Consider the following 19,031-nt stretch of genomic DNA (forward strand, 5'->3'; position numbering starts at 1 on the left):
GTGCCATTGCTGCATGATGGGGTAGCAGAGGGACCAGTTATGCTGACTCTACACCTGATAGGGAGTTTCTCCTCATTTGTGCTGTCAAGGCAGTGAATTTGCCCCCATAACTTTTGGAGTTGGATTTTAATTACATTTTGGTCCTGAAGACTATATCTCACCTAGGGCACTACAGAGTGCTAGAAAGGCCAAAAAAAAATGTAGAAAGACTTTTGAAATTACATCAGCATATAACCACAGTAGAATAGAGAAAATGAGGCCCGCAATGCAATGAATATGTTCAGATTACCCGAATAACGTGCATTTCCCCATACATACTGCTTTCATTTGTACTCTTCATAAAGTACTATAAACCCGAGTTAACCCTAGTGTCCCTTTTTAATCTGAAGGACCATATCTATCATTGCTTGCAGACATGGTGTTGCCTATTTAACTATTGGGTGCTCTCCAAGAGATCTTTGAGGATTATTTGAAAACAAGTCAAATAAGGTTTTAAAACAATTGTTCTTCTGTGCTTTTAATGTAATACCGTATGATGGTGTTATATACATATGAGATGCCAACCAAGAAAAGTATATTAAGATTTTACTATTACTTGAAGGTTTGAAAACTTTAATCCATTTTGCTCCTCTACAACTTTATTGATTATTAACAAATATTTTGAATATGAAAACTCAGAACTCATAATTGGTTCCCATGGTCCTAACTTCACTAATAAAAATGGCTTAGGAACACAAAGCAAAAGAGAAGCAGACTGTGTATTTGCATAGCCTTGTAAATTATAAATGAGAAATGAGAGATTGCCTGAAAAGGAAAATGTATGACTTTCAATTGTTCCAATCTGAGAGCAAGTAGTGCAGACTAATACATAGTTCAACACAAATTCTTTTCCCACCAAAGCAATGCATTTTGAACGACATGAACACGTTTTCTTATGACAAATGTATTAATTATTTTCTTATATGAACATTGTCTTTTTTATTTGTCATGTGAAACACAAAGCCCATGTCAATCAGCTTTCTGTTTTCAAACTGTTCCATTGATGAATAAAACGTTAAAATTTAGGATAAATGAATGACACTTTTTAGAGTTCAATGTATTGACTCCTGCCACTGCTTCAATATAAGGTTACGTTTTTTATCAAAACAAGTTTTTCTCAGCTCTTCTGGAGTCCTGCCTAGTGTTTAAAGCCAAGCTGCTGTCCATCTGCCTCCTGTGGCATATCATGACAAGAAGCAGCCAGGAAATAATTTCAGAATGCAGGCTAAGTAAAAGTTAGCTAGTTGAGCACAGCCTCAGATTGATCATCAAAGGGCAACAATAGTTCAAATACATTGCTTTCTGTACTAATTACTGGGTCAGGAAGTTACACAGCCAAATTCCTTTTCTTTCATTAAATATGTTAAATGTTGCTCAGATTCAATGCTGTCTTCATCCTCTGGCCCTCTGAACCCCAGCCTTTCCATTTCACTTCATATGTCAGAAAATAGCTGTTTTATCTCCTCTTGAAAAAAAAAGTTTGGATTTGTTCCAGCTGAATGTCAAGGGAAAAAATATAATCAAGAAGGACAAAGCAACATAGAAATCCAAGAAAAATCAATGAACAAATGAACATTTAACTACATGATAAACCCAACTGCGACCATACAACCATCAGCAGAGCCTGGGGAGCATGAAAAGATATCAACTACTATACTATTACTAGACTATCATAGAAAATTTGAAGTCTGGGTACTGTTCCCACTAGTAGAGGAGAAGGCAACATTATGGCTACATCTACACTACAGCCGGGATCGATGCTCTGAGATTGATCTACCGGTGGTCGATTTAGTGGGTCTAGTGAAGACCGGCCAAATCGACAGCAGATCACTCTCCACTCAACCCCTGTATTCTTCCCACTTCGAGAAGAGTAAGGTAAGTCGACAGTAGAGTTTCTCCTGTCGACCCCCTGCGGTGTAGACCCCACAGTAACTCAACCTAAGGTACGTCGACTCCAGTTATGATATTCATGTAGCTGGAATAGTGTAGCTTAGGTCGACTTACCACGGTAGTGTAGATATAAGCCTGGTCTACACTGTGGGCGGGGGGGAGGGAGAATCGATCTAAGTTACGCAACTTCAGCTACATGAATAACATAGCTGAAGTTGATGTACTTAGATCAACTTACTGTGGTGTCTTCACTGTGGTGAGTCGACTGTTGCCGCTCCCCCGTCAACTCCGCCTGCGCCTCTTGTGGCGGTGGAGTATAGGAGTTGACAGGAGAGCGCTCTGGGGTCGATTTATCGCATCTAGACTAGACGCGATAAATTGACCCCCCCCGCTGGATAGATCGCTGCCCACCAATCCGGCAGGTAGTGTAGACATACCCATAGCCTATGTTATAAAGGAAGTGAAACCTTGTTATGGGATTGACATTGGTAGGCCTGAACTCATCCTTCAATTAACACAATTGCAGGCATAAACCCCACACAAGACAAAAGGAGTTTTGACATTTACAACAGTTTTCTACCCCTTTGTAGCCCAGGAGCTTTTGCTGAGTATTGTTTTGGGTCAGGTGTGTGTGGGGGAGGTGGAAGGAGGCAGAATACAAAGAAACTGAGAGGAGATAAAAAAGAATGATGAAGTGGGAGAGAGAGAGCACACCAGTGAACAGGAGCGGCTGAAAGCACTGTGGCTGACCCTAGAAGAAACATGGGAAGAGACTTTAGGATCAGAGGTGCAGGATGAAAAGAGCGCTCTTGGTAATATAAGCAAGAGCAGCTATTTGATTCCCTCTGAATTCTGAGAGACAGGACTTTGCACATTCTTTATAAACAAAACTGCATCAAAGAAATACCGGACTACAACTGATTTCTACTCCCAACTGGAACACCCACAGGACCCCAAACTTTGAGTAGCCACTTGGGTCAAAAGAGCCAACATTAGTGTCAAAGTGGGATCCAGTTTCCAAGGAGAAAAATTGTGAGCAAGTATTCCTGTTGAACCAGAATGGCGCAAATGTGGTGATGTTTGCATAAATCATAGATGTTTCAATTTCTTTTGGCTATGACTTAAAACAGGAGCTCAACGCTCCACAAAAGAAACTAAAGCAGCATCTCGACATCCAGAAAGGGCTGAAGGTTGACTTAGGGTGGAGCTAAGCTTTGTTAGAGCAACAACTGCAAAGTGTCCAGACTGGTTGGGATGCCCAGCTGCAGGGTAGAATGGTAAGGTGCATCAAAGAGGAGACCAGCAACCTGACTGCTACAAACCAAAAGTTTTTCCATGAAGTAGTGGAGACCAGGCAAGCTTTAGCCAACATGGGACTTGCTAACAAAGCTGAGCTGAGGCAAGGACTTAAGGAGCTGAAAATTCAGCTCCAGAAAGAAATCAAAGCCTTACAGATCACTGCTGCCGTAGGCAGATGCCTATATGAGGAATTGAGCCAGCCAGAGGACTTGGTACGACCTGACATTTATAACAGTTTTCTACCCCTTTGTAGCCCACAGAGGCCCAGAAGAGAAGAGGTTGCCCTGTCCTAGCTCTTGTGATGCAAAACCCCGCTATTTTTGAGATAACCTCCCTGGGAGGCTTATGGGCTCAATTCAACATTATAAACACTGGAATAAATTGCCTAGGGAGGTTGTGGAATCTCAATCTCTGGAGATATTTAAGAGTAGGTTAGATAAATGTCTATCAGGGATGCTCTAGACAGTATTTGGACCTGCCATGAGGGCAGGGGACTAGACTCGATGACCACTCAAGGGCCCTTGAATCTATGAATCTATGAAACTCAAATGAATGGCTGGGAAGATGGACAGAAAGCAGGGTTACTAGCAGTCAACTTGGGTGGCCCAGCTCTGATGATGCTTCAGAACTTACCCCCAGAGAAGCGACAGAATTATCCAGACCTGGTACAGGCTCTTGACATGTGGTTTGGAGCTAGCCATGAATATGAACTAGCCAAGGCACAGCTAAGAACTAGAAGGAGAAGCAAAAAGACCACCACCTGAACTAGCAGAAGACTTGCAGAGACTTGTGCTCCTGGCATACCCAGCTACTACCAAGGCCTTCCAGAATAGAGTGGCAATGGACCAATTTATAGATGTTCATTGGATTAGAACTTGCACATCAAGATCAATGAAAGAAGGCCAAAGACACTTTGACAGGCTGTGGAATTTGCCAAAGAACTTGAATCTTTGCTTGCAGTAGTTCACCGGAAGCAGCAGCTGCCACTGAAGAAGACAGAAGCTGATCACAATGAGCCCTGTATCAAATATGCACGAAGCAACAGGGTATTCTAATCTGGTTTGTGACTGCACTGAATGATAGGAATACATGATAATTTGGTTTGTAAAACAAGGCAAACTGACAAAAATGCAAAAATTAAAGATAAAAGTTATGTTAACTGCTGGTATTGTGACAAAACCGGCCACAGAAAGGAGGATTGTTAGAAATGTAATGTGGGCCAAGACAGTCTGTCTCAAGTATCTAATCAAAGCTTCTGTCCCAGTTCAGGAAATGGGGACATTGCACAAGCCGAAAGCCATCACTGAGAGTCAAAATTTGGAGATATAAAGCTCAGCCCCACAATTTTTGTTTAGATTTGGGCAGTTAGACAAAAATAATGGAAGTTCATCTATTCAGTGCATCAGAGGATCTGTGATGTGTTCAGGAATAATTGACCTGGGTTCATACATAACACTTATTAGACCGGAGATGCTAAAAAGGTTAGGGAAGAGGGTATCCAAAACTGAACTGTCTAATTGGTCTCAAATTGAGACAGTCATTGGGGCAAGGGCACCTGTCCAAAAACTGGGTTTGCAGATTGGACTTTTGAAATTTGAGCAAGAGGTCTAAGTGGCTAAAATAGTAGATGAGCTAAGAACTGTTTTGGATTTCATTACAGCTAATAACTGTAAAATTCAGCCTGTGGAAATTCCCTTTATGGCTCAGGTGAGACAAAAGGTTTGTAGGCAACTGGTTTGCAGTAAATGAACTGTCCTGCCTCCAGGGGAAGAAACCCTTATAACAGCTACATGCTACCATAGCTTTCCAGCAAGGGAAAGATGGGGAGTGGTTGAAACCTGTTTTAAGTCCCAGGGTCTCGGGGAATCTTAGCTGGTAATGGTCTTGTGGATCTGAAACAAAAACTGATCCCAGTTCGTTTGATCAAATGTTTCTGATAAACAGAAAATAGTGAAAAAGGGAACTGCAGTTGTGGAATGAGATGGTGGATCTGGTAAAAACTGATATAGAAGAAAACTACAAGGGAGAAGAGAGCGAAGGTATGCCCCAAGAGTCTGTTGGATTTATTCCAGTGCAGTGCTGTACATTTAAATAGGGAATAGCAGAACACTCAGACACTTTCTGGTTAGGAATCAGGTTGTACACCCAATCCAACAAAGATATAGGTTGTGCTGCACTGGCCCATCGTAAGATTGATACTGGGGTAAACTGACCCATTAAACAGGTACTTTACCCTTTATCAGTGGCAAAAAGGGAAGCAGCACTACAAGCCATTGCAAAAATGGTTCACAAAGCCATAACGTGCCCTTCAATCAGTCCCTGGGCCTCATCCAAAGTTCTGGTTAAAACAAAGGATGGTTGTACCAGATTCTGTGTGGACAATCAAAAATTAAATGAAGTCACTTTAAAGGATTCTTATCCATTAATATCAATAGATGATACTCTGAACTCCATAATTGGTTCAATCTGGCTTTCCAGATTAAAAGCGAATATCAGCAAGTGGAAGTGCGTCCAAAAGATAGGGGAAAAAACTACTTTCACAGCAGGACAAGGTTTGTGGAAATTTAAAGTGATAGATTTTAGCTTGCGCGATGCACCAGCCACATATGAAAGGCTAATGGAGACATGGCATATCACTTTCAGATTATCCGTTGTACCTAGATGATATCTTGGTGCATACTAAAACATTTGAGCCTGAACTAAAACATTTATATAAATAGTCTGTGATCAACTAAAGATGGCCAATTTGAAACTCATACCAAAGAAATGTTCCAAAAAGTAGTAGTCTGTTTTAGGCACACAAGTAGTGAGGAGGGAATTTCCACTACCAAAAAGAAAATTGAGGGTGTACTAAACTGGCCAACTCCCCTGACACTTACAGGTGGGCTGGCCATACATCCAGTTTTAAACTGGACAGACCTGCTTCTAATGTTTATTCCCCAACTCATACTGAGACAAATGGGGGAGGGATAGCTCAGTGGTTTGAGCATTGGCCTGCCAAACCCAGGGTTGAGAGCTCAATTCTTGAGGGGGCCATTTAGGGATCTGGGGCAAAAATCTGTCTGGGGATTGGCCCTGCTTTGAGCAGGGGGTTGGACTAGAAGACCTCCTGAGGTCCCTTCCAACCCTAATATTCTATGATTTTGGACGTGAGGCAGTGTGCTCTTCAAAAGGCACCCCCACGTGACAGTGCATATGAGGCCTTGCCCAGGGGCCTTGGATCATGCCAGCAGGAACAGGCCCACACTGTTCCTGGAAGTACCAGAATATCTGGTACTCTGGGAATATGAGAGTGGCCTACTTACTGGTGTGCAAAATTTTACAGGACTCTGCTCCTATTATAGAGGTTCATTTGTGGATTTATCTATATTGCAAAATCACTGCACAAGTTGGGTTAGAAGGCAAAACCATTTCCGTGGTCAGCAGAAAGTAATGTAGCATTTTCAGAGTTAAAAATGCTCTGCTGACTGCTCCTATATTGTCCTATCCATGTTTCAAAACTCCATTCATACTGGACACAGATGCTAGTGCTTGGGGACAATATTAACACACAAACAAAGAACTTAAGAGGGTGGTAGCTTATTAAACTTTTACTGTAAGTTCTCCCAAGAGAAATGATTGCACCACCTGAAAAGAACTCCTAGCAGTAGTTAAATCTATAGAATGGTTTCATCACTACTTGTATGGGGGGAAGATTATGATCAGGACAGACCATGCTTTCCCACAATGGCTCTGCAGATTCAGAAATCCTGAACGCCAGCTTGCCAGGTGGATGGAGAAATGGCAGTACTACGATTTCACAATCACAAATAGGTCTGCCATAAGCGTGGTAATGCTTGTCCAGACAGCCTTGTTGGGAAGCTATTTGCAAACACTGCCCCAAGCAGGAAAGCAAGGAATTTGTTACTAAAAGGGATGGGTGTGTTTCTCTTTTCCTCTAATTTACAGAGGGGCCCATCCATGTTCATGGTTCATCCACTGAAAGAATGGGAATGGGGACGAGGTATGGACCTCAGAGCAACTAAAAACTTCACAATGAGAGGATCTTGATATCAGGACAGTGTATGACTATTTGGACTCTGTAGAAATCTTACAATGCAAAATTGAAAGAGTTTACACCTTTGCTAGGGAAAATTTGAGGACAGACTCTGACAACATGAAAAGGCTATATAATGTAAGGTCATATCGGGAAACGTTTATAACAGGGGACCTGGTCTGGCTCCATAAACCTAGAAGAAAGAAGAGAGGAACTCTCAACTAGAAAAATCTTGGGAGGGACCCTATAGGGTATTGACCCAAATAAAAGATGTTGTGTACAGGATTTAGCTGGGTCCCAGGACTTAACCCAAAGTTATCCATAAGAATCATTTGAAAGAGTATCAGGGGGACAGAATTTGAGCTTGGCTGCGCCCTGAATTTGAGAATGTGGAAGTTGAGGATGGAAAAGTTGTTACCGAAGTGAATTCCCAATTAGGAAAGAATGGTCAGGGTGTAAATCCAGGTAGAAAAAAAACCACAGAGATTTAGGTGGGAATAAATTTTTTGTGAGTTGGTGATATGAAAACAGGAAGACACTTTACAAATGTAAATATTAACCTTGTATCACTTTAAATTTATTTTATTTTATTTCTGTTTGGAATGGATTGTTGAGTGTCACTGTTTTGGGCTTTATTGAGATGATGAGTAAAGCTGAGATGGCACTGGTGTTATAAACTGGATGAAACCTTGTTGTGGGATTGAGGTTGATAGGTGTAAACTCACCTTTCCATTAACACAACTGTAAGCATAAACTCTACCCATGAAAAAAGGAGTGTGTGAACCTGCCCAGGAGCTTTGCTGAGTGCTGTTTTGGGTGGTACAGGTGTGGGGGAAGGGACAGTGAAGGTATATCTACCCTACAAATGCTACAGAGCACAGCTATGGCACTGCAGCTGTGCCACTATAGCACCATAGTGTAGATCGGGGTCTCAAACTCAAATGACCACAAAGGCCACATGAGGACTAGTGCATTGGCCCGAGGGCCATATCACTGATACCCCACCCTTCGCTGGCCCCGGCTCCACCCCCACTCCACCCCTTCCATGAGGTCCTGCCCCTGCCCCATCTCTTCTCCCCCTCCCCAGAGCGTGCTCCTCCCCCCTCCCTCCTGGAAAGTGCTAAGCATTATACAGAGCATACAGATCACTGCTGCTCCTACAAGTAATTTCCAAGCGGTTTTAATAAAATATATACACTCAGTAATGTACCTCACTCAAAGGACAAAACATGCACTTAGTTAGATTTACATCTGTTAAAGCCCCCCCCGCCACTGCACTGGGCTGCACCACCACTCCACCATTGCTCTGCCTCTTCCAGGGGTGGCAGGTTTGTAGAAATTTTGGTGGTGCCCAGAACCTGCCCCCCAAACTCCACCCCCCTGCCTAAGGTTCTGGGAGGGAGTTTGGGTGGGGGTGGGGGTCTGGGGTGCAGGCTCTGGGATGGAGTTTGGGGTTAGGAGGGGGTGCAGAGGTGAGGCCAGGGGACACTCGGGGGAGGTGCGTGGGGGCAGCAGGCGGGGCCAGGGGAGAGACCCGGCCCCAAACATTAGGGAGCAGCGAGCAGGGAGCTTAGCTGCCACATAAAATAACTCGGGGGGGGGAGGGAGGTGAGGGGAGTGTGGCTGTGACCGGAAGTAACTGGGGGGGGGGCCCCACGGGGAGCTTGGCGGGCCGCAGGGAAGAGCTCCGCGGGCCGCATGCAGCCCCTGGGCCGCGTGTTTGAGACCCCTGGTGTAGATGCTTCCTATATTGACAGAAGGGTTTTTTCCATCAATGTCGTCAATCTGCTTCTCTAAGAGACAATAGCTAGATCTACAGAAGAATTCTTCCTCAACATACACAAGTTCACACTGGGGGTTAGTTTGGTGATCAGGGCATGAAATTTTTCGCAGCTCTGAAAGATGTAGCGAGGTCAATCTAATTTTTAAGTGTGGACCAGACTTCAGGAGAGACAGAGAGAGAGAGAGATTGCACATGAACATGTGCGAGAAAGAGCAGCTGAAAGCATGTCTGACCCTGGCAGAAATCTGTGGAGAGGTTCCTGGGTCAGGGGTGCAGGCAGCAAAGAGTGTTCTGGTGCTGTTTCTTGCTATTTGATTCTTTTTGCATTTAGAGACACAGGACTCTGTACATTCTTTGTAAATAAACAAATCTGCAAAAATACATGACTACCATCTATTTTTATTCTCCTGCAGGGCCCCAAATTTTGACTATCCACTTGGGTCAAAAGAGGCAACATAATAAAGAGGATAGATCACTGTATTACTAAAAATCTATGTGACAAATATACCTACTCTCTATACTTGAATAAAAGTTCAGACTGTATTGAAATGCTTGGAAATTGAGAAACAAGTACAGGACAAAATGAAATGTTGAAATTTGAGTACAACCTTATGTTCATAAAGTAGTACAGTACAGTAGAGACCACAGGGAGACTCCTTCACATATATTTTCTTCAGAAAAAGGTAAATCTATAAAGACTAGTGTGTCTATCCTGAATCTTCGTGAACTCCCTTGTTTTTGTAAGGTTAGTTCCACTTGTCACAGAGTTCTGATGTGGGAGTGGTCCTCAGAGGTACCTTCAGGACTCAAATTAGAGCAGTATACAGTGATATGGCATACCAGCACCTCTCCCAGCCTGCCTTCTTGTTTTCTAGAACGTCAATTTTTTTTAAGTACATTTCTAGCTGTTACATTTGCAAAGAAACACTCACTTCTGGTTTTGAAGGTGAACTGATGCGGTGATGTCTGCCTGAACTTCCAGACAGCCTGAAACATTAGCTCCGAGAGCCATGAACTGCCACACATGTCACTATGGGACACTAACTCAGATGCTACTACAAGTGTGAAACTTATTAAATATTTTATTGCCCATGTCAGAAAGGAGGGGAAGGATCACACTATGAAATTCTGCACAATCTACTCTGACTGACATCCTGTTTTGTCACCACAATTAAGTAGGCCTGGAAGAGTACCACCTCTTATTCTCTTTTCCAGTCAAGAAGAAACCAAGCTCAAGGTTGCCACCCATGCCCCACAGAGGGGAAGCCAAACCTGAGGAGTTCAGTGGAGCTCAGACAGCATGTATGATCCTGTGTAGAATATCTATACAATCTACTGAGAGCAGCATCACAGATGGATAGAGCTTAACTTTGTGGGAAGAGATTAGAAGAGCACCATTATTTTTTGTCCTCTTTTACCCTTGTGTAGCTCAGTGGAAATCACACTACAATAACCCAATACAGAAGTGACAAAGGACGGCACCTCTTCCTATCTCACCTAGTGACATCCCATACACATTGAACAGGAGGGGTAACAGAGCACAAGCCTGTGGCAATATTCATAATGAGAGTAATACACTTGAAATGAAAGGATCTTCCAGAGAATGGGGAATGCCATCATCATTGCAGACTGGCTGATGAACAGATTTATTATTAGTGTTAGAATTACCATTAAGCCTAAAGGCCCCAACCATATTGTGCATGTGCCTGGTACGTGCTGCACAAACACAGAGCAGGAGAGAGTTCCTGCCTTGAAGAGCTTACAATCTAAAACTGATATACTAAACCAGTCTAGATTACTTGAAGCAGCCATCAGTGCTCCTAACTCAGGCTTGCTGACAACAGCACAGGAGTGGGTGAATCTGCATCTCCAGTGAACATATATTCCTAAATTGATATTCACAAATATCTAGACTGCTGAAGATTACTTTTTTATATTTGGCAAATTTATTATTTTATTCATCAATCCTTGTTATTTGGCACATCACCACCACCCAATAACAATTGTTTAGATGAGCCATAATTTAGCCCTTTGGAATTTTCAGAACCGAAACTGTGCTCCAAAATCTCTAAAAGGTTACATTCCTTCAGAAGACACGGGTTTTGCACCTTACCAAAAACAAAGCAATACCTAAAATGACCTGTTCAGACAGGTTTTGATAATTATATATAGACACACACATTCTCCTAAAAGACTCATTTGGTTGACAGTCTAGAAAATATCAGTCTTTAAACATTAAGGGCCCCAATATAATGAAAACAGAAATGAAAACCCAAAATGAAAGGACAGATTAAAAACCCTATCTGCGTCTCAGAACAAAGTTCCTTGGCTTGTATCCTTAGTCACTGCCAAGAAGAAAAGGAGGGGAGAGGGCAGAGAAAGAGTACAGCTTTGGTGAACAATGGAATGTTATCAGAAACCAAAGGGGATGTCAACATTGCAATAAAAGACACGGAGCAGCCAGTATCAGAGCCTGGGTCAACTGACCTGGGCTCACAGCCTTAGGCTGTGGGGCTAAAACTAGTAGTGTAGAAGTTTGGGCTTGGGCTGTTGCATGGGATCTGAAATCCTGAGCAGGGGGAGAGTCTCAGAAAAGCCCTGAGACCCTCCCCATTCGCAGGGTTTCAAAACCCAGGCTCCAGCCCAAGCCCAAACACCTACACTGTTAGTGTTAGCTCCACAGCCTGATCTACTCACAAGCCCAAGTCAGTTGACCTGGGCTCAGACTCAGCACCACAGATTTTTCTTTGCAGCAGAGACATGTCCTGATCCTCCCCCAACCCTACTGTCCTTCACCATCAGCACCCCCAACAAAAAACCTCCCACCTGCAGAATTACAGAGGAACAAATCCATCGTTATATGGATTAGTTTGTGTTTTTCCTGAGCAAAAAAATGCTAAAATATCAGTAAAAAGAAAGTATGGGCCAGATTATATGATGAGACCTATATCTACCTGGTACTACAGAGAGCTAGTTTCAGCTCCCTGGTTCTCTGCCTTGCTCTGTCCTAGACCTAGCATAGGTTACAGCAGCCCTGAGGCTACTCTAACTTACACTGGCTTGCAAAGCTTCTCCTAAGCAACTGTGCCTCAGCTAGGAATAGATGGAGCATAGTTTGCCTGGCAATGCCCTCAACAGGCCTGTCCCTCATCCCTGACACTTCCCCTACAACAGGGATGCTGCAGGAAGGGGAATGCCAAGCCGGCAGATTTTACTGCCATTGAGGAGGTATGGGCAGTATTGTCTCTTTCTGCATTGCCTGGTGACATAACAAGAGAAGAGTAATTCTGTGAATCTGGCCCACAGCCATACTCAAGAAACAAATCAACATTCATAATTTTCTTGTGAAAATGTCTTTTAAATTTCAATCCACTAATTCTACAATTTAATTTTCTGGAGTTCAATTGGAATTGTTTTAAACTGCTGTCTTTTACTACTAAATGTACAAAAAATGTATGAGACGTAACCAAAACTTGACAAAAAGCAAACCTATAAAGGTTCAATTCAGACCCAATACCCTCTAGGCTAATGCTATAAACTAATATTTTGTTATATTGTGATTTTATGCTATATGGAGAATGAAAATCAACGCAATTTGTCAATACAGCATGGTCTCTAAATCAAGTAATATGTACCTCCCCTCTGCCCGCATGTCTACATGCGACTCCTGTTACTTTTAATAGGAGTGCGGGTACATAAACAAAATTATGCCCTCTCCAAAAAGAGTGCTGAAGGCCCTTGGTACACTGAAACCACTGCTGTTCTGATTAATGCATTTGAGTTTGGGCTATCTGCGCCAAGACAGGGTGTGCAGCCCATGTGCCACCAAATCTAGTTCTATGTGGACTTCTACTGCATCTATATGCAGCATCTCCAAGGGGAACAGGAGGAGGAAGGGGATCAGAGGATCTAATATAACAAAAGTCTGATATGTACAAATGTTGAGCACCTTAAACTCCAGATGAAGTCAATGGTAGCTGTGGGTGTTCAACACCTCTGAAAATCAAGTCCTAAGGGCCTGATCCAAAGCCTTTAAAGTAAATAGGAGATTTTCTATTGGCTTCAAAAGGATATAGATTATGCCCTGAATGATTTGCCCAAGATCATATATACAAGTCTGTGTCAGAGATGGGACTTGAACTCTCCTGATTCCCAGCCCATTGTTTTAAACACAAACCCACCCATTCCATCCTTTCTTCATGTTAATATAGGGCCACATCTAAAACACTGGCCCTGATTCTGCACAGCCTTGTACCTTGTTTAGTCATATACATTTGTGCAGAGTTCTGCATTGCAATTCTGATTTGGTAGCATTTCATACCTACTTTACACATTAAGTGATCACAGAAGGTGCAAGGCAGTGGTGAATCAGGCCCAGTGTACTTAAACATGCCAAATATTCAAATCCTGGTCACTTCATGATATTAACATTTGGATTCTACAAAAATATAATGTATTAATTAAGTGAGAATAAGATTTATATTCCCTGTTGTAGGAATCTTTGAACGGACTTTCCCCAATTTAACTGCTCTGCAATTTTTCTGTAGGGGATCATATCAAAAAGCGAGTAACCTTTTCTAACCTGACACATGGGAAGCTCTGACTTAAATAATTGGTATTTCTCTTTAGCTTTGTGCATAGTAGAAACAGAGGCACTTGAGGTTGACATCTAATATACCTGAAGTAATTCCGAGTTTCAAACACAGCCAAGCAGCAATCATTAAATGTCACGGGTTATTAGTTTGAAATGGTTTACAATAGACAAAAAGACCTACCTCAGGGTAAGGGTCAACTGTTGTTCCTTTGACTTCACCAAGTCTCCTACTTTAAAAGTAGTCAAGCCCAGAAAGTTTCGCTACAAAACACAGGGGAAAAGAAAGAGAAAGGAGGACATCATCATTAATTTCTGAAGTTTTAATCGTTTCATTTTCAGCCCCATGCCTGCAAATCTGTCTTTCGTAGCAAGAGAGAAATTTTAAATTGGAACCCACTAGCTTGAGGTATTATTCCATAGAATACCTTCATACATCAGTGACACCATTATCAATAATTTGTTAAGCTCAGATTTTACAGACAGGAACCCATCTTTTTCATTAAAAACAATCAGATTGATAATCTGACAAAGAGCAGGCTGTAAAATGTACACCCGCAGGAAAAGTTTCATTTAGTTTGAAGGTTTTCCTCCTATTCAAGTGATTTCTGTATCAAAACAAATGTTAAATCTTCAGTGTTTTACCAATGTTGTTCTTGCTACAGTAGTTCCTAAACCCTTAGGCATTATCATCTTTGAACTCGAGATATTAATGTATTTGCTTGCTGGAGTTATTTTTATGTTGGGCTCAATACAAGTTATTAATAGAAATGCTGTATTTTCTGAGTATATAGCAATGTTTGTAAGCACGTTTCCTTGGGTATTTCCAACCTAGGGTGGACCAATTTTATTCCAGTACAAATAAAGAGAAATATATTCATCCAGCTACATTTTCTAAATTTCTGTTGACCTGCTACGCTATATGTTGTCTTTCTGCCAATGTCAGCCTTTTGCATCCTCAAGGAAATTATGCAAACATTTTTTCAAGAGAACTTTTTACCCTCTCTCAATACCTCTGCTACTGAGCACTAAAACTTCACTTTACCAGTTGTACAACAGAGTTCTTCTTACCCTAGGGACAATGAGCATGGAAAGAAAATAATCTAAAACTTTCTTCCATGAAGGTTTTTTGAAAAATACTCAGCAACTCACTGGAAGTTTATGTGAATTAGTTACAAATATTTTCATTAAGTCACATCAACTTGGCAAATAACTTCAACAAATAAGCAGGTTTTTTGCATAATATTAATTTTATTCTTTATTCCTTTTGTAAGGCTAACAAAAATAAAAGGTCTAACAGCAAATGCAATGTGCTTGCAGATGACAAAATCCAGGTATAGGTCTTGAGCTTGGTCACGTGCTCTCAGGGTCAGCCCGGGCCGTATAGAGGTAGCATATTCAACCCTTGGAAAATGGAGAACAACATGTGTTTCAGTTGAGCTGCTCAGCAGTAGTATGACACCACCTAGTAAGAGTTGTATCCTGCCTTCCTTTAGTAAGGCCAGTCTAAATCAGGGCCTTGGAATATTCGAATGTGGGCTCCAAAGTTTAGTGCTCAGACAGGCTTTTAGGCACATAAAATGCATAGCTGGGAACCTAAGTGCCAATTTAAATGCCCAGATGTAAAGCTCTATAATTGGCTTCCAATTTTAAAAGCTGGGTCCTCAGTATGGCCAAGCTCAAAGCCTCCTACAGGCTCATGTTGACGTCCATGTAATGATTCAATTTCCATCCCTGGCTGCACAGCTAGGCAGGAAGGGAAGGAAGAAGGGAGGTAGTGTAGAACATACAAGCCAAGAGAAAGAGAAAAGGTGCCAAGGAGGCAGGCTGAGGGCAGGGGTGGACGAAAAGGAGGAAGTAAAGAAGAGGCAGACTGGAGACATGAGATAGAAACAGAGTGGGTAAAATAGTATGATTACGTAATTAAAGACTGTGCTGTGTCTTCACTGACAAAAAGGTGCGTTTTTAAGTGAGATAGCTAACTTGACTCACCTATCTCACTGTAAAATCCTAGCAGAGACAAGGGAGAGGTAGTTTTTATATCAGTGAAACTAGTTGAGGTTAACACTATACCTCCCACAATGCCTTGTTTCTGCTAAGATTTTACAGCAAGATAGGTAACATGTTCACTATCTCACTGAAAAAATACACCTTTTGGCACAGAAGACATAGTCTGTATCATAATACACCGCTACCCCGATATAACGCGACCGGATATAACACGAATTCAGATATAATGCGGTAAAGCAGTGCTCCGGGGGGGGCGGGGCTGAGCACTCCGGTGGATCAAAGCAAGTTCAATATAATGTGGTTTCACCTATAACACGGTAAGATTTTTTGGCTCCCAAGGACAGCATTATATCGAGATAGAGGTGTATTTACACATAAGAGAGAACAATTAAGGTTGCTCATACAACCTTCATTCTGGCATTTCCTAACTTTTGAGTGCTTGACTTTGCAATCTTAACATTCCTTTGCATTTTTATATGCAATTTGGATGGTAAACTTTGTGGTCTTATAGAGTGCCAATTATAACAGGGCTTTGATCTCAGTTGGGGCCTCTAGGTGCTACTGCAATACACATTAATACTACAATTCCATATATGAACTGAAGGGGGGAGAAACAAACATTTTGCCCATTTGTGGTGGCCCCTCACAAGGCCCTACACCATTGCAAGGTCTCATAGCCTCTGGAATTAGCCTTGTGTCATCAGATGTTTGGCTGTGTGTTCTTTGTGTGCTGTCCCAACTCTGCGCAGATAGTTGGCACAGGAGATCTCAATTGAACTGCCCAATGACCACAAGATCTGTTAAGGTACAAAGGTGCCTGGCCAGGTTTGTCGATGAAGCATGGTAATAGCCCTGGCAGACTCTATGAGGACACTAAGACGTGTATGCCCATGACAATGGACGCAGCTCAGTGAATGGCGGGACTTTTCATTACTCTCTAGGCTGTCAAAAGGGTTAAAGCGAGGTATCCTAACATTTATAGACTGAGACAAACAATCTGGGATAAACAACTTGTGTATCACCTTACATGTTTCATGACGTTTGTTACCTCCCCTTGTACTTTCCTTCTGATGTTTCAGACAAAACATTCCTATTCACCACCTGTCTTTGTACTTTTACTCCTGATGTTTCAGACAAAATATCACTATTCATCACTTTTGTCAAACCATTTTATTGTGTGCTAGGATGGGGTGTTCTTGTGCTGGCCTGCTGGAAAGCGTTTACGTATTCAGTGTGTTGCAGCAATGCTATCAATACTGGTGCCGAGTTCATGTACCAGTCACTGAGTTGCAGGCAAACAGCTGCTTTTGACCGGACATGACTGTTGCTAATAGCATAACTCACTGACTTTTGTTCAGGCCTCAGGCTTTGCACCAGGCCCATGCTTCAGGCTCTTCCTAATACACCATGGTTCTCAGATCTCATAGGACACTGCTTAATACAATATAATTGTCTAGATTAAAAAAAAAAATTCTGTTTCATATTCTTAAATTCATTTAAAAATACCTTCAAAATAATAATAAAAAATGTTGTATGGCCCAGTGATCTGATGGAAATGGGTTACCCGGCCGTGCAATGGGGCTAGAATTTGAAAGAGTGCCTTGTGGCTAGCTATGGCACCGACTAGGAGTTAGGTCAGCATAGCTAAATCACTCAGGAATGTGGATTTTTCACACCCCTGATCAATGCAGCTATGTTGACCACGCCTTGGATTCCTTTTTCTGTGCTTGTGTAGCTGTGCCAACTTTAGCCTGGGCCCTGAATTGCCATGGCAATTTACAAACCAATCCAATTTTGCATGTGTGGTTTAGAGAGGTTTGAAAATTGAGCTTAAACAACCTTAATTATAGAATAGCTAGTGCTCCTCCATAATTTTGCTAGTGCTGGTGAGACACTTGTGATAATAAATTATAAGAGATTTGTGTTGAATTGTTTGATTGATAAACTTAATCACTTACCTAGCCAAAGAAAAAAGGAAGAAAGAAAAACATGTCTGCAATGGCCCTGTGAAAGGCTGAAATACAGATTGCTCACTGAGATTTAACTCTGCTGCCATATTGCACATTTTTCAAATGCATCCTGTTGGAACTATGCCAGGGATGATCCTTGGTAGTTCAAGGAGGAGAATCAGCACCTCAGGATAAAAAACAACTTAAAATCTTTCCGGTCCATAGTCTGCTGTCTGCCCCAGCTCTTGTTTTGCCATCAGTCAGAAACAGGCATGTTTTATACAAGTTTTGACTCCAGGCAGTAAGAGCAGAAAGCAGCCAAAGCAGGCACTGCTGCACGTGGGGGAAGAGGGTAAAATAAGGTCTAGCCAGAGCTACCTTTCCCTCCAGCATGCCACTGGACCCAGTATTGTGCAGAGGAGATGGCTGCCACTTTGGGAGCACTGGGACTCAAACATTGACTTTCTTCCCCCAAGCTACCTGCCCTTAGGCGCAGAGAGGACCAGCCAGAGACTCCAGCAGGAAGGAGTGAAGCTGCCAAAGCTGAGATCTTTGGAGAATGTTCAACAGTTTTGATAGAGATTCTCTGTCTTGCGCTGATTGGCTGTTTGCTCCAACCCTCTCCCTCCCTCACAGTCTCTTCAGCTCAGCTTCACTCACACTGGCCACTCTTGCTCTCCTTTTCGCTGTCTTGTCCTCCTCACTCCCTTTCCCTTAACTTTTCTTTCTATTTAGCTTATCCACATGCTAAGTAAACTCACCCCTCGAAAGTATCATGCAACTAAAATGACATTTGGTACCATCACATTATTCACTCTGCTTATGTATTATAACCATTCCTTTCCCCCAACCAACCTACTGTGCCTGTCTTGTCTATTTATATTGTAAGCTCTTTGGGGGCAGGAACCACCTACTACTCTGGGTTTGTACAGAGCCTAGCACAATGGGGCCCCATTTTTGGTTGCCTATTAGGCACTACTGTAATAAACATGATTAATTTATATGAGAAGTGGGTAAGGTCAAATGATGGAAGGTCAGAAAAAGAGAAAGGGGGAGCCTCCCCTCCAACTTCTGAATTCCATTGCTGGATAGAGCAGGAAACAAACTAGAACCAGCATAATTTGCTAGCATGGATTTATTATTTTATATACACATCACCATCACAGATGAATTTGGTACTGTACATGTCCCAATCTAAATTGTTTGCAAGATTTTTTGATTTAAGGATTTCGGTTTAGTGCCAATTCCCCACTCCAAATTCTATATTTCCCTTTTCCCAACCACAGAGAAGAGTGTCTATGTGCTGTGCATACTGCCAACATGTAAGAGTGATTCTGGATACTTTAGAATGCAATCTGGGAAATCACTGGGTTATTATTAAATCTTAACAGAGATGTGTTGCAGGGTGGACTAGGCCCAGAGGCCCCCTGCTGG

At 42.2% G+C, this 19,031-nt stretch overlaps 1 protein-coding gene across 3 annotated transcripts in view; it reads right to left on the reverse strand.

Moving 5' to 3' along the window:
• INPP4B (inositol polyphosphate-4-phosphatase type II B) overlaps nt 1-19,031 on the reverse strand; it is a 301,350-nt gene that overhangs the window by 186,040 nt on the left and 96,279 nt on the right. For all 3 annotated transcript variants that reach the window (XM_034771368.1, XM_034771367.1, XM_034771370.1), the window contains one exon: nt 13,823-13,902. In XM_034771368.1, the coding sequence (XP_034627259.1) occupies nt 13,823-13,902 (80 nt within the window). The remainder of the gene's footprint in view (nt 1-13,822; nt 13,903-19,031) is intronic.

This window comes from Trachemys scripta, chromosome 5 (assembly GCF_013100865.1).
Source record: "Trachemys scripta elegans isolate TJP31775 chromosome 5, CAS_Tse_1.0, whole genome shotgun sequence".
NCBI classification, from domain to species: Eukaryota; Metazoa; Chordata; order Testudines; family Emydidae; genus Trachemys; species Trachemys scripta.